At 39.8% G+C, this 25,222-nt stretch overlaps 1 protein-coding gene across 1 annotated transcript in view; it reads right to left on the bottom strand.

Moving 5' to 3' along the window:
* Positions 1-25,222, bottom strand: part of EVL (Enah/Vasp-like) — a 142,997-nt gene that overhangs the window by 11,292 nt on the left and 106,483 nt on the right. Inside the window, exons 4-6 of the mRNA XM_063290317.1 lie at positions 15,228-15,291; positions 5,751-5,815; positions 3,366-4,244 (exon numbers count right to left, since the gene is read on the bottom strand). Coding sequence (XP_063146387.1) covers positions 3,366-4,244; positions 5,751-5,815; positions 15,228-15,291 — 1,008 coding nt within the window. The remainder of the gene's footprint in view (positions 1-3,365; positions 4,245-5,750; positions 5,816-15,227; positions 15,292-25,222) is intronic.

Raw genomic sequence — 25,222 nt, 5'->3', positions numbered from 1 at the left:
CAAACAAACAAACAATATTGTTCTACTGGATGAATTGTGGCTCCTCTTCTTAAATTCAGATCATTCTTTTCCAGGCTAATAAACAAAGCATGGAACAAGAAATGTTCAGCCTTGGAAGAGGCAGTTTGTTCCTTTCAAATGCCCATTCAAAAGTTTTGGAATGCTGTTCTTGAAGGCAAAGCAATACAATGGTTTTTCAGGTACTTCATATTTTATACTGGCTAAATTATCCACACCAAAATAATCGAAAGAAGAAAGATTTGTTCTTTCTTTAGAAAGACTTCCTAATTTTTTCAATAAAGTAGATTCAACATATTTTCTAAAAAACAGAACTAGTTCTTTTGGAGTCTCTGTGTTTTACCATAAACACACTAAGAAGAGCACAGAAGCCAGATATTGGATAAATACATCTCTGATCTGATCCAACAGGGCTCATCTCATTTATATGCAAAACGTTATTCTAATATATCAGATCTCAATCTACATTATTTCCAATTTATCTCATAGCCTGCTCTCCCTTTTGCCAGGTTAAAATTGCTTCCAGGTAACGAAGTATGAGATACTTCTCTTTTTAAAGTTAGCAATTTTAGAACACAAAACATTACTATAAGGAAATATAAATAGGCAAGGTGACAATAATATTGAGGAATAGCCACTTTAGTAGATTTATTGCAAGGCCTCCTCTCTCTAGTGTAAATATTTCTCATAATTATGCTAATAGTTAGATTTTAACCTGTTCTTTATAATTGTCTTTTGATTAAATTCTCTTGCCTTGTATTTTGAACAAGCATTTTCTAATATTAGATGTTACACCATTGCCACCAATCTTTTTCTTTTTTCAAAGTAACATTACTTTAGTACTGCATATAAAAGCGATCTTACATTAATTTAGCCCTTTAAAACCATGATTAAAATCAAGCCAATAATCAATAATTACAGCCAATATAATATGAATAATCAATTAAAAAAAGAATTAAGAGCTTCTATCTTATTTTAGAAAGTCTGTCCTTATTATAATGAATCAGACAAAATCTAGTATTTTAAAGCCTTATATTAAAAGAACCCCAATCTTCAGATGTGCAGAATTATAATATATAAATGGTTTTCAGGTTAAGCTGAATTCAGTATCTGACTTGTTTTTTTTAAATATGAAGTTATTTTTTTTAATACTGAAGCATATTCCCATAGCTTAGTCTGCTGTTCCTCTAAAAAAGGAGTTAGTAGTTTCCAGTAAATACCATAAAATGTTATCATACACTCTGTATACTTCGTAATAACATAAGGCTTAGTAATGCTTAACAGAAAAGCAGCTAGCCAGAAAGAAAAGTCAGTATTTAAAATCTGTTCCATTCTGCACTGAATTATCTTCCAGAACTCTTGAGCTTTATAACATTACCATAATATGTGAAAAAAATCCATCCTGATTATTGCATTTCCAGCAGGTTTTTTTTAAAAATAATTCTTTTAAGTAAGAATTATCTATTTTGGCAATTAACCAACAATTCTCCATTCTGCATAGTGAATTACTTTCATTTAACTAGGATTTCTTGCTTCAGATTAGCTTTTTGTTGTCAGTTAAATAACACAGAATTTTAATCTATCTAAATACTGGAAACTCTTCCTAAATTCAAGGGCTATAGCAATATTCAAATTTGTAAAGTATACTCTTCACTTTCCTATCCAAAATCCTCATAAAAAAGGAAATACAGTTCTATACTAAGATGCCACATTAAAACTACAACAAAATAAACTAGCTCACATTTTGTTTTTCTACTCTCAGAAAACCAGATACCAGATTTCTCTTCCAATGTTATAGCACAAACTGTCAATTTGAATTTCAGTAATGGTTTGTCTATAATTTGAGTAGGATGGTTTGACTAATGAAAATTCAGAACTATTCTAGCAGAATCAGCCTAGGCAATATGAATGCTGCTATCATTTTTATCAGAGTTGGGCAACCTTCTGGGGGCCAGGAGCAGCTGCATATAACATTTTGGTTGGCAGCTTATAAAGTGAGTAGGGCCATGTCACAAACATGTTTCAGGATTAGGGTGTTCTTTCTTTTCTTAATTGTGACATGCCTGATCTGTACATTGTTTTAGTGCAGGCATGAGTAACTTGCAGCCCAAGTTACTGTAACTTGCATGTGGCACCTGAAATTCTTTTATGGAGGCCTGGAGTTGATTCCAATTGGGTCACTGAATTACAGTGATGCATTTGCCAAACAACTGTAGCATTATTTCCTATAATTCTGAAGCTGCAAACAAACAATAATGTATACCATAAAATAAGCTTGGAATAATTAAACATACAAAGATTCCTACTCAGATAACCTTCTAAAAACATTCTGGGGAAAGAAGGAAAATTTCTGCCCATGTATGTGATTGAGTCTCCCCTCTTTGTTATACCTGCTATTGCTTTGATGAAAGTGAAAGGTCCTCCTGTGCAAGCACCGAGTCATGTCTGACCCTTTGGGGGGATGCTGCTTTCGTGACGTTTCCTTGGCAGACTATAGAGCGAGGTGGTTTGCCATTGCCTTCCCCAGTCGTCACCTTCCCCAGCAAGCTGGGTACTCATTTTACCAACCTTGGAAGGATGGAAGGCTGAGTCAACCTCAGCCGGCTACCCGAGAACCCAGCTTCTGCTGGGATTGAACTCGGGTTGTGGGGAGAGTTTCAGTTGCAATACTGCTGCCTACCACTCTGTGCCACACGAGCTATTTCACTAAATATTCGACTATATAAATATTTATAAATATTTGACTAAATAAGTATTTGACTAAAGCTATTGCTTTAGTCAAACAAAAAATGTTGAGTGGGTCTCTTGGCTACCAAAAAGTTGGCCCATCTTCTTTAGTGTCCAGATTGCTTGCTTGTATGACCTCACTAAGTATAACAATCTTGTCAGATTATTCAGCTACAAATTGCAGATCTAGCTTTATGACTTCACAACTAAAGTTAAAACCTGGATACTGATGTCCTTGTTTACTCCTTGCTCTTTCATTGAAAGTTCTTTGAACATGAAAAGGGCGGACACTAAACCAGCATTTCCCAGATACGTGGGTTTCAACTGCTCAAGTAGCATGGCCATTAATAAATTTAGAATCTGCCAAGCGTAGAAAACATTGCTCTAAACTAATCATGATTCTACATTACACCAGTTACAGCATTCTCTGGATGGTAGTTTATATCCTGAATTCATCATAAGCATTGAAAGTGCTACTGAAAGGCTGGAAGATTGGAAAATAGGACTTTATAACTGTTGAAAACTACTTATGTTTTGCTATATAATATATATTTTTAAAACATATATTTTTAAAAAGGAAATATATTATATATACTTATATTTTTAAGCCAAGTACTTACTCATGTGGGAAAAGGTAGATGAAGTCATGTAAGAAGGGGTCCTCTTGGACAAATTCATCTCAGATATAGCAGCATAATGAGGGTGTAATGAAACAAAGTGTGACATAGATGGATAGAGCTGGTGTGGAGAATGAGGCAACTGTTGGGAGGGCCAAGAAAAAGCCTGGATAAAGGATCCAGGTGGGCTGGTCACAACAGGTAAGTGTGAAATGGGCACTGCTTCTAAGTAGGAGAAAAAAGATTGATCTTTTCTCTTTACCTGTGTCCTAGAGGAGCTTAGAGGAATTTGTGTAGCTAAACAATCTTCATGCTGGCCATTCAGACCTGACTGAGGTACATTTGCTGAGGCATCTTGGACCACTGCATCTGTAGACCCCTGGATTCTGCCATTCTGGGCAGCAATCACAGGAAGGACCACTGGAATATGGGGCTGCAGGATCAGCCCCTTTTGTACAGGGGATGTAAAGGTCACAGGAGGAGAAACAGACTGAGGAGAATATGACAGGGAAGAACATCTTATGGACTGATGGGGGGAAGCAGAGGCAAGAGGTGGAGATAAAGAGATTTCCTTGGTGCTTCGTGTAACAGTTCTGTAGCCTGGCCAAGTTGGTGGAAAGGAAGGGCCAGGAGATGACGGGAACCCAGAGAAAGAATATTGGTGGCAAAGCAGAGGGGATTCCCTGGCCCCATGAGCAGACTTGAAAGAGGCCTTGCTAGCAGATTCAGGGAGAGGAGATGCTGATGAGATTGCTTTGGCGTAAGGAGGAGGAGGAGGAACGACCGCACCAGTGGAAGTAGAAGCATTGTAGTTATTGTAGTCAGGAGGAGGAGACTGGCAGTGAAAAGGGGAAGAAGACACTTTAATCTGAAGGGTGGAGACTATAAAGAACAGAAAAGGGAAAAAGAATAATATGGGTTGGTACTGAGGAATGATAAAAGGCATCATGGTTAGAAGACAGGGGAAAAGGGAATGAAACAAAAAATAAATCAAAATGAACCCAATGCTTAACAGTTAAAAAAAGATTAGTGAAGATACAGGTATTAAGTTTATCCAGGGGAAGCTAGAAAAGCTGCTAATGTGTTTAGTTTAAAGCCAACAGAAAACACAGCACTGAACTGCCCTGTGAATACCAAACTTTTTAACCCACAACCAATTTTATTGAAGACCCACTTTTCAAGACTCTACTCATCTAACACATAGTTTTATTTGCCAAACTCTTCTTTATTTATTGTACTTGCTATATCCCTCTTCCTTCTAGAAGTTCAGAGCAATTTAGAGGGTGATCCATTTGATCTCTTTTTCAAGTACCAATTATATTTACTGTTTCGCAGTAGCACTGCTAAAGCACCCCAAATGATGTTCGTTGGGCCCAAAGCAATCAGTGGTTTATGTATAGTAATCTTCTTCACTCCAGCTCTCAAAATTCTCTGCAGCTATTACCAGAGGCCACATTGGCTGGAAATTCTGGCAGTTGCTCCCAACATACCTGGTACCTCTTTGGGGAAGACTAACCTAGGGGGCTCCTATGATCTCAGTGATGGAATTCTATGCCCTATATGGATTATCTCTTAACTACAAATGATGTCCCTTCTGCTCAGGAGAAGCAGTCATTCACAAACAATAATGATTAGGCATACTATAAGCCATGTTGCACTAAATTAAAAGTTATTTTGCATGTTGTTTAATTTTGGGGTTACTGTATTGGTGTAGTTGCCACCTCTATACAGTTATGTCCCACACACCTTCAATAACAAATCTATTGAGAAAATCAAGTAAGTGAGGGCTATACTGTGGTTAATTTCAGTCAGCTCCTAGGCTGGAAAGGTATCTGTATAGAGAGTGAATGCACCTTACTTCCTCTCATAGGTTCCCCCAAATTATATAGAATTTATATGTGTTCACTTTAGAACAACCTTCCTGTTGTTCTGTAAGAACAGCAAAAGAGCAATCACGGTGACACTATATAAAATTAAGAGTATTTTCAGACATACAAAATTAAGAGTCTTGGGGTAAAAAGTGAACCCTCTCATGTTATTTGTCCCATGTTTCTATGCTAATAAAGTGATGCCAGAATGTGAGGATGTAACCAGTATGAGCTTTCTATTTGCATTGGAGGTAATTTCAAGCGAAATTTATTTAATCCTTACCAGTGAAAACACCCTAAAGAAAATTAGAAAGAACAAAAAACTGCTACCTACTGCATTGCATTTCAATGCAAAAGCATCCCTGTATGCATTACGCATAAACTTTAGTAACTGAAACCACAGAATAATTATAGCAACAGACGAGAAGCCAAACCTTTTCAATAAAAGCACAAGGAGCAGCCAGAAGTTAACAGGGAGAATCAGGAAAAAAAGCTTGACTTCCAAAAGCATGATACATGCCTGTGGTAGAGGTTCTTCTTTCCAGAGATTCCTGGCGTTGCTGCTGCTGCTGCTCCATTGCTTGCCTATGATAAAGGGGTTTAAAAAGAATCCAGCTTTAGTTCCCACAATGCATTTGAGAATGCTGCTTAACACAAGGTGGGCCCAACTGGGGATTTTAAAAAATTATCTCTGAGTATAACCAGAAGTCATTGGACAAGAAAGAACACTTGATTTCATTCACTGATCCAGCTCAAATGTGTTAGGAAGCCAGATTTCTGAAGAATGTTATCAGGAAGAAGGAAGCAAGAGACCTCTTTCCATGGTTTGTTTAGTATTCTTCTGAACCAGATCTCTAATTTGTATCTCTCCTAACAAGCCTGAATTATAAGCCAAGACCAGTGATTTATGATCTTGGCTTGCTAAAAGAAAAACATCCCAGGAGTCCACTTCTGATGGAAGAGGTGTTCATGATATTTTTAGCTCAGGCCTTCCTCCTGATCACAAGAATAGCCAAGTGGCAGTGATCGAGTAGCACGTACCGGCATACCTGCTTGTTCCTGACAAACCAGAAATTTAAATTATGCTTGCCCACGGCAATTTTAGTACTGGATAAATGTATATTCAATAGTACATGAGGTTCTGGTTCATCAAGAAGCATTACACATGAAGGTCCCATCTCTTCCAGTAATAGCACATGACTGTCCCTTCGACACCAATTGCACAATATCATCACCAGGGCTATGAAACAGTAATTATATTTGTGCCAGCACTGTTTTACCTAGTGAAAGACAAAGTATCATCTCTACCCAGGGCTGCAACTGGGGGGGGGGGGAAACTGGGCGCTGCGCTGGTGGGGTGCCAAAATGAGCACTAGGAGAGCATCAAAATGAGTGCTGGGGGGGCGCCAAAATGGGCATGGAATCCATGTTTGCCCCGGGTGACACAGACCCTACTTGCGGCCCTGACTCTACTCAGCAAAGGTCACTTCAGAAACAGGATGACTAGTGTATGTTCTCACTGGAGGGAATTCTTCTTTTGCCCTGCCCCAGTCCCCTGGCTCCTGTTGTAGTGGTGTGCTGGCATGGTTAAGAGGATAGGAAGGAATGGAGCTCTGCCACCATGCCAGGTGGGAAACTTCTGAATATTCTTTATACGCTTGGTTATATGTTGCACTGCCCACCCACCCTGCCTCTGGAATTTTTTCCCAAAATGCTGGAGAAATATCCACAAATAGAAATGCAAAAAACCAAGTGTAGGAGATGCAAAACAGTAGCAATTTATTTTCTATTCTATTTGTGAAGAGGGAGAGGGGATTATTATTACTTATTATTACTATGGCACAGATTTGTGAAACCTGGGAGAGTGCTCAGTTACAGTTCAGCTTGAAAGGACAGAAAATGAGCACTGACTGGATGGCAGTTCTCTGTGCTCAGAAAGGGCAAGCAATAATTTGCTGAGAGGCTTTGAGAGCGCTAGACATGCAAATGTAGAAACACAACCGCTCTTTTAACATGTTGATGTCTAAATAGTTCTGCAAATAATCAAAACAGCATGGGTCAAGTTTGGATGCATTTTAAACTACTGGGAGAAAGAAAGGATTGTTTTCTGGAAGAACTCTAAATCTAAAATGGCTCAAAGCACCCATAAAGGCTATTGGTGAAGTTGAAGTTGGTGCATCTTCTTACATCTTTTTGCTAAAGGTTGTCCTCTAGATCACTTTTTCTAGTTCTGATCACATGAGTTTTGGGGTAGGGAGAGTAAGAAAGGTCTTAGATTCTCACACCTGATCAGTATTGCAGGACCACAGCACTGGACACAGTTATACCCATAAGACAACTTTTAGTTGCTCTGATAAGACACACAAATAAAAAGCCACTTCCATTTTCAACCCCACACCCTCAACCCCTTGTGGTAACTGGGTTAATTTGCAAAGAAAGTTAAGTGTGCATTCAACTGTTTTCAGTAAGACAATGATTCACCGATAGGCCAACTTCACTGACACTATAGATACCAAATGTTTAATGACAGCTCATTTTATATTAAATATTCTAAATTGCTACATGTTAGGACCACCTTTCTCCAATTTGTCTCTACCTGGCCCATCAAATCTGGTAGCAGGGGCATGCTCTGCATCCGATCAATTGAAGAGTCTCACCTGGTGAGACCCAGAAAGCATGGCTTCTCTATAGCAGAACCTGATATTTGGAACACTATTCTTCCTGGGATTCGATAAACCCCAACTTGGCTGGCTTTCTTCAAAGCCCTTAAGACCTGGCTTTTCTCTCAGGTATGGGGTTGGGACTTCAGCAAAGGATCGTTACCTTGTTGTGGTGCTGAAGCTTGAGCACCTCAATGATGCCATGAGCTAAACCGTGAAGGGCCACCCAAGAAGGGAAGATCATGACAGAGAGGTCAGACTAAATGCAATCCCTGGGGAAGGTAATGGCAACCCACCCCAGTATTGTTGCCATGAAAACTAAATGGATCAGTACAACCAGAGATATGTCGGTATATCATCGGAAGATGAGACCCCCAGGTCGGAAGATGGTCAAAATGCTACTGGGGAGGAACAGAGGATGAGTTCAACTAGCCTCAGACGTGATGACACAGCTAGCTCAAAGCCGAAAGGACAGCTAGCGGCCGACGGTGCTGGTGGTGAACGGCGAATCCGATGTTCTAAGGATCAACGCACCATTGGAACCTGGAATGTAAGATCTATGAGCCAGGGCAAATTGGATGTGGTTTGGTGAGATGTCAAGATTAAAGATAGACATTTTGGGTGTCAGTGAACGGAAATGGACTGGAATGGGCCACTTCACATCAAATGACCACCAGATCTACTACTGTGGACAAGAGGACCACAGAAGAAATGGAGTAGCCTTCATAATTAATTGTAAAGTGGCTAAAGCAGTGCTTGGATACAATCCAAAAAACGATAGAATGATCTCAATTCGAATTCAGGGCAAGCCATCTAGCATCACAGCAATCCAAATATACGCCCCAACCACAGATGCTGAAGAAGCTGAAGTAGAGCAGTTCTATGAGGATCTGCAGCACCTACTGGACAACAAACCTAAAAGAGATGTTATTTTCATCACAGGAGACTGGAATGCTAAGGTGGGCAGTCAAATGACACCTGGAATTACAGGTAAGCATGGCCTGGGAGAACAAAACAAAGCAGGACATAGGCTGATAGAATTTTGCCAAGACAACTCACTCTGCATAACAAACACTCTCTTCCAACAACCTAAGAGACGGCTTTATACATGGACTTCACCAGATGGACAACACCGAAATCAGATTGATTACATCCTTTGCAGCCAAAGGTGGCGGACGTCTATACAGTCGGTAAAAACAAGACCTGGAGCTGACTGTAGTTCAGATCACCAACTTCTTCTTGCACAATTTAGGATCAGACTAAAGAGATTAGGGAAGACCCACAGATCAGCTACATATGAGCTCACTAATATTCCTAAGGAACATGCAGTGGAGGTGAAGAATCGATTTAAGGGACTGGACTTAGTACATAGGGTCCCGAAAGAACTCTGGACAGAAGTTCGCAACATTGTTCAGGAGGCGGCAACAAAATACATCCCAAAGAAAGAGAAAACCAAGAAGGCAAAATGGCTGTCTGCTGAGACACTAGAAGTAGCCCAAGAAAGAAGGAAAGCAAAAGGCAACAGTGATAGGGGGAAATATGCCCAATTAAATGCAAAATTCCAGAGGTTAGCCAGAAGAGATAAGGAATTATTTTTAAACAAGCAATGCACAGAAGTGGAAGAAGACAATAGAATAGGAAGGACAAGAGGCCTCTTCCAGAAAATTAGAAACATCAGAGGTAAATTCCACGCAAAAATGGGCATGGTCAAAAACAAAGATGGCAAGGACCTAACAGAAGAAGAAGAGATCAAGAAAAGGTGGCAAGAATATACAGAAGACCTGTATAGGAAGGATAACAATATCAGGGATAGCTTTGACGGTGTGGTCATTGAGCTAGAGCCAGACATCCTGAAGAGTGAGGTTGAATGGGCCTTAAGAAGCATTGCTAATAACAAGGCAGCAGGAGACGACGGCATCCCAGCTGAACTGTTCAAAATCTTGCAAGATGATGCTGTCAAGGTAATGCATGCTATATGCCAGCAAATTTGGAAAACACAAGAATGGCCATCAGATTGGAAAAAATCAATTTATATCCCCATACCAAAAAAGGGAAACACTATAGAATGTTCAAACTATCGAACAGTGGCACTCATTTCACATGCCAGTAAGGTAATGCTCAAGATCCTGCAAGGTAGACTTCAGCAGTTCATGGAGCGAGAATTGCCAGATGTACAAGCTGGGTTTAGAAAAGGCAGAGGAACTAGAGACCAAATTGCCAATATCTGCTGGATAATGGAAAAAGCCAGGGAGTTTCAGAAAAACATCTATTTCTGTTTTATTGACTATTCTAAAGCCTTTGACTGTGTGGACCATAACAAATTGTGGCAAGTTCTTAGTGGTATGGGGATACCAAGTCATCTTGTCTGCCTCCTGAAGAATCTGTATAATGACCAAATAGCAACAGTAAGAACAGACCACGGAACAACGGACTGGTTTAAGATTGGGAAAGGAGTACGGCAGGGCTGTATACTCTCACCCTACCTATTCAACTTGTATGCAGAACACATCATGCGACAAGCTGGGCTTGAGGAATCCAAGGCTGGAGTTAAAATCTCTGGAGGAAACATTAACAATCTCAGATATGCAGATGATACTACTTTGACGGCTGAAAGCGAAGAGGAACTGAGGAGCCTTATGATGAAGGTGAAAGAAGAAAGTGCAAAAGCTGGCTTGCAGCTTAATCTCAAAAAAACCAAGATTATGGCAACCAGCTTGATTGATAACTGGCAAATAGAGGGAGAAAACATAGAGGCAGTGAAAGACTTTGTATTTCTAGGTGCAAAGATTACTGCAGATGCTGACTGCAGTCAGGAAATCAGAAGACGCTTAATCCTTGGGAGATGAGCAATGACAAATCTCGATAAAATAGTTAAGAGCAGAGACATCACACTAACAACAAAGGTCCGCATAGTTAAAGCGATGGTGTTCCCCGTAGTAACATATGGCTGCAAGAGCTGGACCATAAGGAAGGCTGAGAGAAGGAAGATCGATGCTTTGGAACTGTGGTGTTAGAGGAAAATTCTGAGAGTGCCTTGGACTGCAAGAAGATCCAACCAGTCCATCCTCCAGGAAATAAAGCCAGACTGCTCACTTGAGGGAATGATATTAAAGGCAAAACTGAAATACTTTGGCCACATAATGAGAAGACAGGACACCCTGGAGAAGATGCTGATGCTAGGGAGAGTGGAAGGCAAAAGGAAGAGGGGCCGACCAAGGGCAAGATGGATGGATGATATTCTAGAGGTGACGGACTCGTCCCTGGGGGAGCTGGGGGTGTTGACGACCAACAGGAAGCTCTGGCGTGGGCTGGTCCATGAAGTCACGAAGAGTCGGAAGCGACTAAGCGAATAAACAACAAACATGGGGTTGGGAATTGGCTAAGCTTGTGAGCTGTGTGGATTTGTTGTTTGGCTCGTTATTCTTGGTTGCTGTTAGTCTTTTTCTTTTTGTGTTTTGTTTCTGTACTGATGTTTTTATTGTGTTAGCTGTCCAGGGTTGCTTTATGTGACATGGGTGATCATATAAATCTAATAAACAAATGCATGCATAGAATGCTATAAGCCTTTCTAGCTCAGGAGCAACACGACTGGCTGATGTTTGCTGTTTTAAAAATGCAATTTTGCAGGAGGGTTTCCCATACAGTATACAGATTTTTTAATAGTTATGGTAAACGTGTACCAGTTTCTTAGATAGCCAAGATTGGAGAGCCAGTGTGGTATAGTGGTTAAGGTGCTGGCCTAGAAACCAGGAGACTGTTTGTTCTAGGTCTCCCTTAGGCATGAAAGCTGGCTGGGTGACTTTGGGCCAATCACTCTCTCAGCCCAACCCACCATACAGGGTTGTTGTTGGGGGGAAAATGGGAGGTAGGAATATTAGGTATGGTCGCCTTGTGTTGACCTTTTTTTAAAAAAAACGGTGGGATTAAAACTCCAATAATAATAATTTCAGGAGTCCATCTGATTTCCAGAGGTCACTTAGGGAATTCCCTGAGAGGCTGGTGGACAGTTCTGCTGAGGCCTGGTAGCTCTCTGGAATATGGAAGCTATTTCAGTCTTGGATAGAATTGTGGCTGAGTGGCCTCTCCTTGTCTACCAATCCAGGGGAGCTTCTTGGTTTACTGAGGAGCTCCAGGAGATGGAGTGGCGTAGGAGATGCCTACAATGATGTTAGTAGAAGATGGAAAGTGGGAGGTGACAGAGGTTATTTGGGATTGGTAAGCATATTAGTTGTGACAAAATGAACAAGATTTCATCCAACATGAGCTCTATCACCTGTTGCTTGGATCCTCCCTTCTTTGGTTCATCAAGGCCGCAAGGGAAGTGGCAAGAGATTGGGTCAAGGCAGTGGTAAATGCATACTTGGGAGAGGGAGTAGTATAGCCTGTCCTGAAGGAGGAAGTGATATGCCCCCTCCCCAAGAAGCCATTGCTTGACCCAACTGTTTCGGACAACTAGAGGCCTTTCAAGGGAAATTTGTTGAGAAGCTGTTGAATCTGCAGTTACAGTGAGACATAATCAAAATGGATTACTTGGAACTTTTTTATTTGGAGTTCAGGCCTGGGTCCAGAATGGAGAACTGTGGATGATCTATGTTGGCACTGGGATGGGGGAATGTGATCCTCCTGGTCTTTCTCAATCTCTGAGTTGTTACAATGTGATTGATCATGCTATCCTTCTGAATTGGCTTTGTGGGTGGGGGAACACTCTTTTGCTTCTCTTTCTTTAGGGGGAAATTTCAGTTGCTACTGATATTGGTGGAGAGCTAAAGTCTTAGGGCCCTCCGCTGTGGGTGTCACAGGGTTTCACTCACCCCTCCTATTTTATACCTACATGAAGCACCTGGGACAGGTCATCTGTCAACACAGGTTGATATGTGATGATATCCAGTTGTGTATCTCAACCCCAGGTTAATAGGAAATGCAGTCAAGGTGCTGTCCCTGCACCTGGAAGCTGTGAGGGCCTCAATGGGAAGGAACTGAAACAGGCTTAATCCCAGCAAGACAGAGCGGGTATGAATTCAGAAGCCATATGAATATCCATCCTTAGTTCTGGGTGAGGTAACATCTCCCATTTGCTACACTAATTCACAGTTTGGAGAATCTCCTAGATTCACTCAAACAGTATGTAGCAGCTGAGGCTGGGGGGCGTTGAACAATTACATCTTGTGCACTAGTTGTGACTATTCCTAGATTGGAAGGCTTTCTCACAACCCCTTATGCCTTAATCACTTCATGATTGGAATGCTGCGACTCACTCTACATGGTACTGCCTTGTGAAGACCACTTCAAAAGTGTCCAGACGGTTGTAGCAGAAAATGTCAAGGGCTCTATGTGATTTCCCTGTGTGACACCTCTATTATGAGGTGTTGTACAGGTTACTAATTGCCTTCTAGGTGCAATTCAAGGGGCTGGTTGTCACCTTTAAAGCCTACAGTGGCTCAGGACCCAAGCGTCTTCAAGACCATCTTCTCCCATTAGCATCTGCCCACCCAATACAATCTGGACAAGTAGGCTTCCTCCAGGTTCCTACTCCTAAGTGGAGTTTTTATCAGGGAATGGCTTTCTGTTGTTACTCCTCTGGAACAACATTCCCCAGACATCAGATGATCCTCAGCTCTGTTAGATTTTCAAAAAGCTGTGAAAACCGGCCTTTTTCAGAAGGCCTTTGAAATGTGATCTGAATTTATTCTTTCCTGCTGTGGGAATGTCTGATTGTTGCTGGGTGCTGTTTCTTGATGCTTTGATATAATTATTATTATATTCTTTGTTTTTAATACTCTTAGTGGATCTGGGAATGTTAGCTGCTTAAAGTCATGTGTGATTGGAGTTGCACAAAAGCCCTATGAAATAAACAATCAAATAACAAAACCATTCCTGTTGATTTAATGGAGACAATCCAAATTTATGTAAGCTTTATAGTTGAAGGAAATGGTACTACTTCTCTGTTTAGAAGTTAGACACTTGCACCTCTACTTTTCAAGAAGAACTAAACTCCAACTGCTTAGGTTTGTCATGTGTGTTATGTCTTGCAGTTCTACTCCGAAACCATTAAGCAATATGTAATAGTTTCTAACAGCTTGCTAGCTGAAATCTGACATATAAATCCTTCAATAAATAATAACAGGAATAAAACAATTACTTCCTTCCAATCTTGGGCCAACTAGTCCCTTCCTTATTTAGTCATTTACATCTCATAAAGCTCATAACCGCAATTCTCTTGTTAAGCAGACAGAGGAAATGCTGGTTTGATGCGTGGAAAAAAGAAGCAAAAAAAGTGTGTGGTATATGAGAGAAAGAGCAAGGTAGTTTGCATAATGTCCTCACCAGTCCAATCAGCACTTTTAAGTGAACAAACCTTCCCCAGAGCCCCATAACATGTGACCTAGGAGGTCACAGATCTTGTCCTTAATAGCTATGTCATCTGGGACATATATTCTTAAGTCTTTAAGACTGCATATGCTGCCTTTGGCTGCTTTTGGTCAATTGTACATGGCCTCATAAATCCTATTTTATGCAGGTATGAATACTCTGTAGCCCTGGGTTCCTCTTTCATTGCTTCCTCTTCCCGTCATTTGTAGGCTTTAACATCGATTGTGAGGAACTGTGCTATAATGATCCTGATCTGTTACCATGATTTGTTGATCTTCAATGAATAAAATATAATTCTGCAACAAGATCCAGGTGAATTGTCATAAGCTCCATACTTCTAAACATAATTAACTCTGATTAATAAAGCATTTTATTCAGATAATTTAGAAATCATCAATGACAGAAATCTTATATAGTCTAGGTAACAGAATCGTACATAATGGACCCAAATAATCATTAATGGACATTACTGTAAAGGCTCCAAGAAGTTAACAGTAACTAAAGGGAGTGGACTTATTCTCTATTGCCCGAGAAGATAGGACCAGAATCAGCAGGTTAAAATTACAAGGAAATGGGTTCAGGAGGAACTTCCTGACTGTACTATTAGTCAATGGAACAGGCTGCCCCATTGTGGTGATTTCTCCCTTGCTTGAAATCTTCAGTCAGAGGTTGGATAGTAATCTGCCAGAGATGTTCTAGTAGATCTAACACTAAGCAGTGGATTGGACTAGATGACCTTAAGGTTTATTCTAATTCTATCATTCTACCTTTGACTTCAACAAGATTAATAATCCATCTATTGTGCCAAATCTGATAAGGCCTTCAGTGGACATGCACAATTATATATCCTCTGAATGAATTCCCTGATGATTGAACAGAGATATAAGTTTAAATAATATGCAACCATTTGGTTTCTATTTGTTTTTAAAATGAAAATCTGAACATTTCTGTAGATTTTTGTTCCTTACCTTCTCTGAATTTCAATTTCATCTGGAGAAGGTCCATTCTGAACCTGGCGCTGGGTTGTGGGACCTAGAAGACAGTAAAACAGCTTCACAGTTATCAGTGGAAAGGTAGTAAGAATATTCCCACAGGATCTGAAAAACAGGTTATTCAGGGAAGTGTGATTAACACCCAGTGGCTGGTTTCAGTGCCAATGGACCTGGGATTTGCTGCTGTTACATTTATATTGATGGCTAAACTGTACACATGAAGAATTTCCTGCAATCAAAAAGAGGTGCTGGCACAAAGACCAGTATCATGAAACAAAAACATATTAAAGGAAGTCTAATTTGGGATAGAATTACAAATTAGGAGACATAGGAGAGGAAAACTGGGGAGAGGTGATGGACAGAAGGAGAGTGCTACAACTTTTAGTATCTGGAATCCCCAATCCAGCCTATATATTACTCCTTAAGCCATTTAGTAGACTTCTCCTAGAATTAAGAACTTTCACAGATTTTGTTTGGGCCACATTTCAAATACCATGTCCCAGATGAATGTTTTCATTTAACATGCAAGTTTTTAACAATTCAGACAGCAACCACTAGGTGGGATGCTTAGTATTACAATGCAGAAGATGTGCAGGGAAATTTAACTCATATACATGATTGATGTCCTAGAAAACAAAACAAAACAAAATTTCCTCCAAAGCTACAATTTGCATTGAAAACAAAACCCATACTGGTCTCAAGGATTCCCTTTCCCTGCAAGCAATTATCAGCAGTGGACATATTTATATCAGACCTACAAATAAAAATGGAACACTTAAATTTTCATTCATTGCCTGCATATTTCCCCTTTTTCAACCCTGCACATTAAGAAAAATGTCATATTCATTGTCCTTAATTAGGCACTTTTATGCTTGCATGTGCATATGCAAAGAAGTATGGTGGTCTGGTTTGGACAGAATATATGTTGTCTTTTCGAAGTGAGAGATGCATGTGTCTTTCACCCATACTCTGCCCTTATAGTACCCCTTTCTTTTGTGCCAGTGCTGAAATTACTATGGCTACAACAAATCAGGAACAGAATCATTGGTGGAAATTGGTTTTAGCTCTTAAGTATATATTGAACAAGCAACTTGGATAAAATGGTGATTTATTATGATTTTGGTACTTTCAAATAAGTATTTGTAATTATGCTAATAAAAATCAATAATCTTCTACAATGCTAAAAATATTCAAAGATAATTTTTAAAAAGCAATAAAACAATTTTAGTAGTCTCATCAACAAGAAGCAGAAAGACATACCCATGAAAGGAATAGGCACACTAACTTCCAATAAAACCCTGATGTGTATGTATATAGATAGTGGCAAATTTCAATATTCCCAGGTTTTAACCCTTGTCATACGTTCATGCTGCTCCTACACATGTCCAACAAAAATGGTTCTGCAATTGCAAACATACTTATGTGCTTATGACCACATCCATAGGCTTTCTGATTATGGGAAGATATGTATAGTTATCCATATACTTTACAATGAAGTCACCTTTAAATCAAACTCAATTAATGATGGCTTCATAGAAGGATCCATGTAGATTGGGAGTAGAACAGAAGTGTTTTGCTACTGCCTTCTGGGATTCTTACCTATAGCCCTAATATCCCCTGGAGGTTTCCCATCCAAGAACTAAGCAGGACAGACTTTGCTTAGCTTCCAAGCCTAGACAACGTTGGTCAGATACTGCCAACTATAGACACTATATACATGATATATGTGAACACAGATATGCTACAAAGGTACCAGTGAATGCATCATCCTCATCCCTCCAACACTGGCACATATTCTGGCATATACATGAGTATCTGGGGGGCAGCAAGTTGGGGAAGCCTAGGCTAGAGTCACATTTAAAGACTCAAAATCTCTAAGATGATAGCAAGAATGAAAAACTTGTGGCCTTACATAGGTTGATGCATTATAATTTCTGGCACTTCATGAATATTTGGTGTAAGGAATGAAATTAATGAGGCAGGAACAGGAGGCTCTCAGGCTAGGGAGGTTATGATAACATGGTGTCAAAACCACTAAAAGAACAGCCAAAGATCCACTGACTCAGTAAGGTGGGAGGAACAGGTTTAGAATTTAGACTCTGGACCACAGATATATGTTTAGATTCTGACTCCAATGTACTACTATAAGAAGATTTTTTTGTGGGTATATGGCTTCATATTAGTCGGCAGTAAAGAAACTAATCCAACCAAATCATGTCTATGAGCCTTCTATCAAGTAACCTGAATAAGGGGGTCAGTGCTGGAAGAGCTGAGATTTCTTGCTGGGCCTGAGGGAAGCCTAACATCTGGAGGACCCAAAGTTCTGCTCTCCTCCAGTGTATTACCAAACCTGGTGTTACTCAAGTACAAATTACTAATGGCTGTCAAGGAAGTCTATGGACAAAGGAAAGAGCCTCATATGAGACAAGAGAGAACACAAAACTATTGCAAACACTGAGCTTACCAAGAGTCAGGTGCAGATTTGGCCCCAATTCATAAAAGTCTAAGAATGCAAAATACACACACATGCTTTAATATTCCCATCACAAGAGCTTTGCACATGATAATAGAGGCATTCTATTAGTTCTACAATATTCAAGAGATTAGCAAAATTACAGAAATCCTCATAATCATTCTAGGAAACTAACTATGCCATTTTCAAACGTCCTAGAACAGAGGACAAGTTTTCTTTCCTTGTGATACCTAAGCAAGAAAAAAAAAAGACATTGTAAAGCAGATACTGCAGATGTAGAATTCGCCCTACTACTACCAATTGTTTAACTGAAACTGTCACCATTGTTTAATTGAAAGCTTTTGGGTTCTTATAGCTACTGGCTACAGATTTCTGCCTGGTCGCATTTTCTGATGTTCAATTTTGTATTTGTGCTCTGCTAACTTTCATGGACAAATTCAGCACATGGAATTATTTTTAGCAACAGCCACATTTCATATACACATGACCAGTCTGAGACAAATCAGTCACTGCTTTGGGGACTAATTACATGTTACGCACCAACATGCACAACTCAACCTAGGGTATAGTTTTAAATGAAAAAGAAGCTTGGGAAGAAATAAGACCAGAGAAGCAGTACAGAAAGTATTATTTCTATGCTTTCCTCTCTTAAATACTATTTCTCCCCAAACACCCATGTGTGCAAAAGCCTGTCAGGGAGAAACAAACAACTTGAGTGCAAAGAATTAAGAATGGCTTCTATTTCATTTCAAATCTCCCCCACATTTTTCTCTCTAAAAAGGTACCTCAGTTCTGTTATTTCAGTATTTGGAAAGGGTTGTTTTTTCTTTTACAGAAGAGTAGAACTGTGAAAGAAAAGAGAGGGAAGGAAAGAAAGCAGGAAAACAAAAAGGGACTACAATTTACAGGAAAAATATTTTAAAAAAGATTTGAAAAAGTGCATGGATTTCTTTAAAAAAAGCCTACTGTGGGGCAGTGAAAGCAAAAAAAAAAAAAAAGCCCAAACAATTAAAAAAATTCAATAGCACTGTTCTGAAAAAAAAGTGAAAATATGAAAACAAAGTGGTATAATTATGAATTGGTAATCACTTCTCTTTAAAAAAAAGGATAAATTCATACTATTGAAGACTGAACTTTTTTAAAAAAAGAGAGCCAGGCTATGAAAACAAATGCAAGTACCAACAGGAAACAGGAAACAGCAGGCTTCCCCAACATGTTATCCTTCTGATATACTGGAGGTTGGGGAAAGCTGTAATAAGGATAGTGTACCAAAAATGTTTATCTGCCCCATAATTCTGAATGAATGAAGTACAACTTTCCAAAACAATACCTTGTCTGGAAGCCCCCATTTATTAAGGGATGGACTTTGTGTTGGAAGAGGTCACTTAGACCATTAGACAAAACTTTTTTCTCAGTGCAAGAATGCACATTAAACATTCTGACAAATTCTATCTAACCTCTACCTGAATATACTCAATATACTGCTTTCCTAGGTAACTGTTCAGGATTGCGTAGCTTGGTAAAATGTCATGGTCTTTAAAAAATTGAGCTAATTAATTACTGCTAGTTAATTATTACACTTCCTCCTAATTTTTATTCTTGTTCTTGGCAATGGCTCAGAAAGGTAGGACATCCTCTCTATAATACGATTAGCAATACAACTCCTTAAAAAACTGAAATATCTGAAGTCTCCTGAGTGAGTTGCTTTATCATAAAACCCCAACATTTTGCTTAATGTAAGTAACCTTTGTCAATTTTCTGCATATTCTTTCCGAACAGCAACAGAAATAAGTTGTATCTGGATTTTTCTTTTAGCTAAAAAAGATTTAATCAATTTTAGAGCCTGCTATTGCCTCTTATCTACCAGTTTTAAAATATGCTCACAGATTTGTTGCTAACAGGCTGTCTTGCAATTAGACATATGCAAGCCAATGATAGCATAAGTAGAACCAAAGATTATTAGCAGCTTGTATGATCACTTGTAATCCAAGCTCTCTGTGGCTGAAACATAACAGATAATTAACCGAAGCATTTTTATTCATTTTATTTCCTGATTAGACCAAACTACTTCCTTGAAATCTCCCTTAATATCATCCTTTGATCCCCAAAGTGCTTGAAAAGATTTGAGTCCCTGGTAATTTGTCATGTGTTCGTTTCTGGATACTACAGACACAAGCAGGAAGAGTAGGAATATGTTTATCCTTGCAGGGGGCTACTTATTATGTTGCAGCTACAAAAATATAACGAAATGGTTACTAATGTAACACCCTAAACCTAAATATTTCCTATCCCTGTGCCTACTTGTTAATCTCCAGGTTTACTCCTACTAACCTACTGGTTTATTACAAATAAACTTTCTGCTCAGGCACACAAGCAGCCTAGGAATCAAGCTAACACACAGTCTCTTTCAAAATGTATGGCTGCCTCTTTAAGTAGTTCCGAGACCCCTTCAGCCACTCTTTCAACTTTCACTTTCATTCCTTTCTCCCCATGCAGCAGCTGCAGTTCTGCTTCATTCTCACTTGGAGATTCCTTTTCAGGCTATCTGCTGGGGTGAGCCAAGCTTCTTCATTTGTTGCTTGCTTTGTTGCAAGATGGTTTCTCCTTCCCTCCAGGCTGCTTGCAGCTGCCTCTGCTTGTCTTCTCTCCTTTGGCAGTTCAGCTACTCTTCCACTTTGCTGTCCCATGCCATCTCTTTCCTTGGTCTTCATTCATCCTCCTTACAAAACTACAGTCATCAGACACACACAGACACTTACCAGCTCCAGCAGCAACTCCCAACCCCAACGTTCTTCATCTTACATCTGTAGGAGATGTTTTGATCCTTCTCACTTCTAGAATGATTGCACCTTCCAGAAGCTCCATTTCTAACCAAAAAACCCCAAAACAAAATAGAACAGACTTGTTCTATTTGTTACACTTTGGAAAACTACCCCCACTGCAGTATCACAAACATGAAAGTCTCTACCATATATCTTGCCTCAGATGCTTCCCCATTTTTTGCTCCAAATTAGCGGTGATGATGATCAAGAAGAAAGATGTGTAGGGGAAGAACAGAAGGAACATTTTCTTCAATGTTCCTTTGTTCCAAACCCACTCCCAGAATTTCTTCTTTGGAAATGAAACTCAATACCAGGGTTCTACCAGATATATTTTGCATGATGAAAGTGGTCCTAATCCTGGATGTAAATGGAAAAGCTTTAAAATATTCTGAAAGACCAACTGGCTCATATTGAAGTATGCTTAACATGTTTAAATAAAGCTAAATTTTAAAGTAGCATCACAAATAAATCAACATTAATAAATAGTAATAGAGATAAAGGGCTACATAAAACAAGAGAATAACATAATAAATAATGTAGCTACTTACTTAACAAACTTTCTTTTAGTCAGGATTCCCTCCTCTCCCATCTCTTAATGTTTATTTAATCTAAACATTTCTACTGTTTAGTCATCATCCATTGGAAAAGAAGAGCCACATAAAAAAAGGAAAAGGCATTAACACAAACTAACATGTATCTGACTCATAAAAGAACTCTCATAAGAATCTGGGTGCTGCATGTTGAATTGGCTTGCATTTGCTATAATTTTCAGTAGGAGTTCTGAAGTAACCAAGTCAAGAGGTAAGTAGTTCATGCACCAGAACATTCAGATCTTTCATGAATCAGACAAAAATATATAACTTGCTTCTAGACATTATCCAGGCAGATGTCTATATACAAAAAACATTCCAGAACTGTGGACCTGACCTTAGGTCCATAATTACCTTATCTATGGTAGAAGTTTCTGCCACCCCAGCACAATTAGGGATATTTACTATGAGCAACTCTCTCCTCTTACATGAATTTCAATTCATTCGCTCTCATCAATCTCATTACTGACAAACACCCAACAAAGAGATGGCACCTTTTTATTCAGATGAAAGGGAAAAATACAACAACCTGGTAATCTGAATGATCTTGGCCATCAGTTTCAGGCAGATGTTAGAACAAAGGGCAGTACAAACCCATGGGGACTCACAAGTAGAAAATCCCCCAATGTCATAGAAATACAACTCCCCAGTGACAGGAGTGAAACTACCAGCACATGATGCCAACAGCCTCAGCCTGTGATCTATAAGGATACCGTGGCCACAGGTCATGAAAACTGACAAAAGAATCCACAGGTATGTATTTCCCATCTATTCTCAGTTAAGGCAATTAAGGCATCTCTGAATCCTAGATGAAATCAAATTTTTCCACCCAGAAGATTTTGATACTATTTGGTGATCAACTTCTTGAATATTTTGGCCAATAACTGAACATTTAACACTGACCTCAGATAATGAAAGTAAGGTCTTTTTTTTTCCAGCAATCATATTAACTCTGGGGGTTTTTTCAAATCAAATAAATATATAATAGCAAAGGGTTCCCCTTCATGTTAAAGCCTACACACAAAGAGTTGCATGCGTAAAAGTTGTTGGCACTATATGTGTGGATGTCTATGACCAGGTGAAATGTCAGGAAGCAGGGTTTACTAATGCAGTCCTATCCCATGAAAATTTGGAATTAATACAATTTTCATAGCTTTCATAACTTCTATACAAGGGTTCTGTTCTAAGGAAAAGATGCCAAGACTTATTTCTCTCAACTAACACCAGCCATGAAGAGCACAGATCAAATAAGGAAGGCATAACCAAGACATTCAATCCAAATATTTTGGATCCAAATCTCCAAATATTTTGACCATATGCTCAAGTCTCAGCAACTTATCTAATAATAATCTGATCAGAGAAAGGCTTAGTTATGCAGGTAGTCCTCATCTGGCAACTGCCTTGGATGGCGACCGTTCACAAATCCAACAGTAATAAATTGTAATAAAAATTCACTTTCTCCACCAATGCACACATTTAAAATAACAAAAGCCTTCAGTGTGAAACTGATTAAGGTCTGTCAGTTTCAGGCAGCAGCTGCCAGTCAGGGGAGGGTTCTAATCAACTAATTAAGGTCACAGAACTGAGCTTGTTAACTTGCAGTTAGCACTTTTTGGGGATGTGCTGTGGAGAAAAGCCGCTCAGGAAGAGATAGCTTGTTTAAGCAACCTCTCTGCCCGCGAGGGGGCAAAAAAACGGGGGGGGGGGGTCAGGCACAGAACACTGTATGAGAGAACTGTATTTAAATAAGAACGCAACAACTAGCAATCTTCATAACGTCTCAGTCATGTGGTTTGCTTAGCGACCGTGTCCCTTAGTGACCATTTTGTCAGAACCAATTGCAGTCACCAAACAAGGACTTGTTGTTGTTTATTTGTTTAGTTGCTTCCGACTCTTCGTGACTTCATGGACCAGCCCATGCCAGAGCTTCCTGTCAGTCAACACCCCCAGGGACGAGTCCGTCACCTCTAGAATATCATCCATCCACCTTGCCCTGGGTCGGCCCCTCTTCCTTTTGCCCTCCACCCTCCCTAGCATCAGCATCTTCTCCAGGGTGTCCTGTCGTCTCATTATGTGGCCAAAGTATTTCAGTTTTGCCTTTAGCATCATTCCCTCAAGTGAGCAGTCTGGCTTTATTTCCTGGAGGATGGACTGGTTTGATCTTCTTGCAGTCCAAGGCACTCTCAGAATTTTCCTCTAACACCACAGTTCCAAAGCATCGATCTTCCTTCTCTCAGCCTTCCCTATGGTCCAGCTCTCGCAGCCATATGTTACTACAGGGAACACCATTGCTTTAACTATGCGGACCTTTGTTGTCAGTGTGATGTCTCTGCTCTTAACTATTTTATCGAGATTTGTCATTGCTCTTCTCCCAAGGATTGAGCGTCTTCTGATTTCCTGACTGCAGTCAGCATCTGCAGTAACCTTCGCACCTAGAAATACAAAGTCTTTCACTGCTTCTACATTTTCTCCCTCTATTTGCCAGTTATCAATCAAGCTGGTTGCCATAATCTTGGTTTTTTTGAGGTTAAGCTGCAAGCCAGCTTTTGCACTTTCTTCTTTCACCTTCATCATAAGGCTCCTCAGTTCCTCTTCGCTTTCAGCCATCAAAGTGGTATCATCTGCATATCTGAGATTGTTTATGTTTCTTCCAGCGATTTTAACTCCAGCCTTGGATTCCTCAAGCCCAGCATGTTGCATGATGTGTTCTGCATACAAGTTGAATAGGTAGGGTGAGAGTATACAGCCCTGCCGTGCTCCTTTCCCAATCTTAAACCAGTCCGTTGTTCCGTGGTCTGTTCTTACTGTTGCTACTTGGTCGTTATACAGATTCTTCAGGAGGCAGACAAGATGACTTGGTATCCCCATACCGCTAAGAACTTGCCACAATTTGTTATGGTCCACACAGTCAAAGGCTTTAGAATAGTCAATAAAACAGAAATAGATGTTTTTCTGAAACTCCCTGGCTTTTTCCATTATCCAGCGGATACTGGCAATTTGGTCCCTAGTTCCTCTGCCTTTTCCAAACCCAGCTTGTGCATCTGGCAATTCTCGCTCCATGAATTGCTGAAGTCTACCTTGCAGGATCTTGAGCATTACCTTACTGGCATGTGAAATGAGTGCCACTGTTCGATAGTTTGAACATTCTTTCATGTTTCCCTTTTTTGGTATGGGGATATAAGTTGATTTTTTCCAATCTGATGGCCATTCTTGTGTTTTCCAAATTTGCTGGCATATAGCATGCATTACCTTGACAGCATCATCTTGCAAGATTTTGAACAGTTCAGCTGGGATGCTGTCGTCTTCTGCTGCCTTGTTATTAGCAATTCTTCTTAAGGCCCACTCAACCTCAATCTTCAGGATGTCTGGCTCTAGCTCACTGGCCACACCGTCAAAGCTATCCCGATATTGTTATCCTTCTTATACAGGTCTTCTGTATATTCTTGCCACCTTTTCTTGATCCCTTCTTCTTCTGTTAGGTCCTTGCCATCTTTGTTTTTGATCATACCCATTTTGGCCTGGAATTTACCTCCGATGGTTCTAATTTTCTGGAAGAGGCCTCTTGTCCTTCCTATTCTATTGTCTTCTTCCACTTCTGTGCATTGCTTGTTTAAAAATAATTCCTTATCTCTTCTGGCTAACCTCTGGAATTTTGCATTTAATTGGGCATATCTCCCCCTATCACTGTTGCCTTTTGCTTTCCTTCTTTCCTGGGCTACTTCTAGTGTCTCAGCAGACAGCCATTTTGCCTTCTTGGTTTTCTCTTTCTTTGGGATATATTTTGTTGCCGCCTCCTGAACAATGTTGCGAACTTCTGTCCAGAGTTCTTCCGGGACCCTATCTACTAAGTCCAGTCCCATAAATCTATTCTTCACCTCCACTGCATATTCCTTAGGAATATTAGTGAGCTCATATCTAGCTGATCTGTGGGTTTTCCCTAATCTCTTTAGTCTGATCCTAAATTGTGCAAGAAGAAGTTGGTGATCTTGTTTTTACCGACTGTACAGATGTCCGCCACCTTTGGCTGCAAAGGATGTAGTCAATCTGATTTCGGTGTTGTCCATCTGGTGAAGTCCATGTATAAAG

This window comes from Candoia aspera, chromosome 1 (assembly GCF_035149785.1).
Source record: "Candoia aspera isolate rCanAsp1 chromosome 1, rCanAsp1.hap2, whole genome shotgun sequence".
Taxonomy (NCBI): Eukaryota; Metazoa; Chordata; class Lepidosauria; order Squamata; family Boidae; genus Candoia; species Candoia aspera.
Note: the sequence above shows the minus strand (reverse complement) of the source record. Positions and strands in the feature narration are given on the sequence as shown.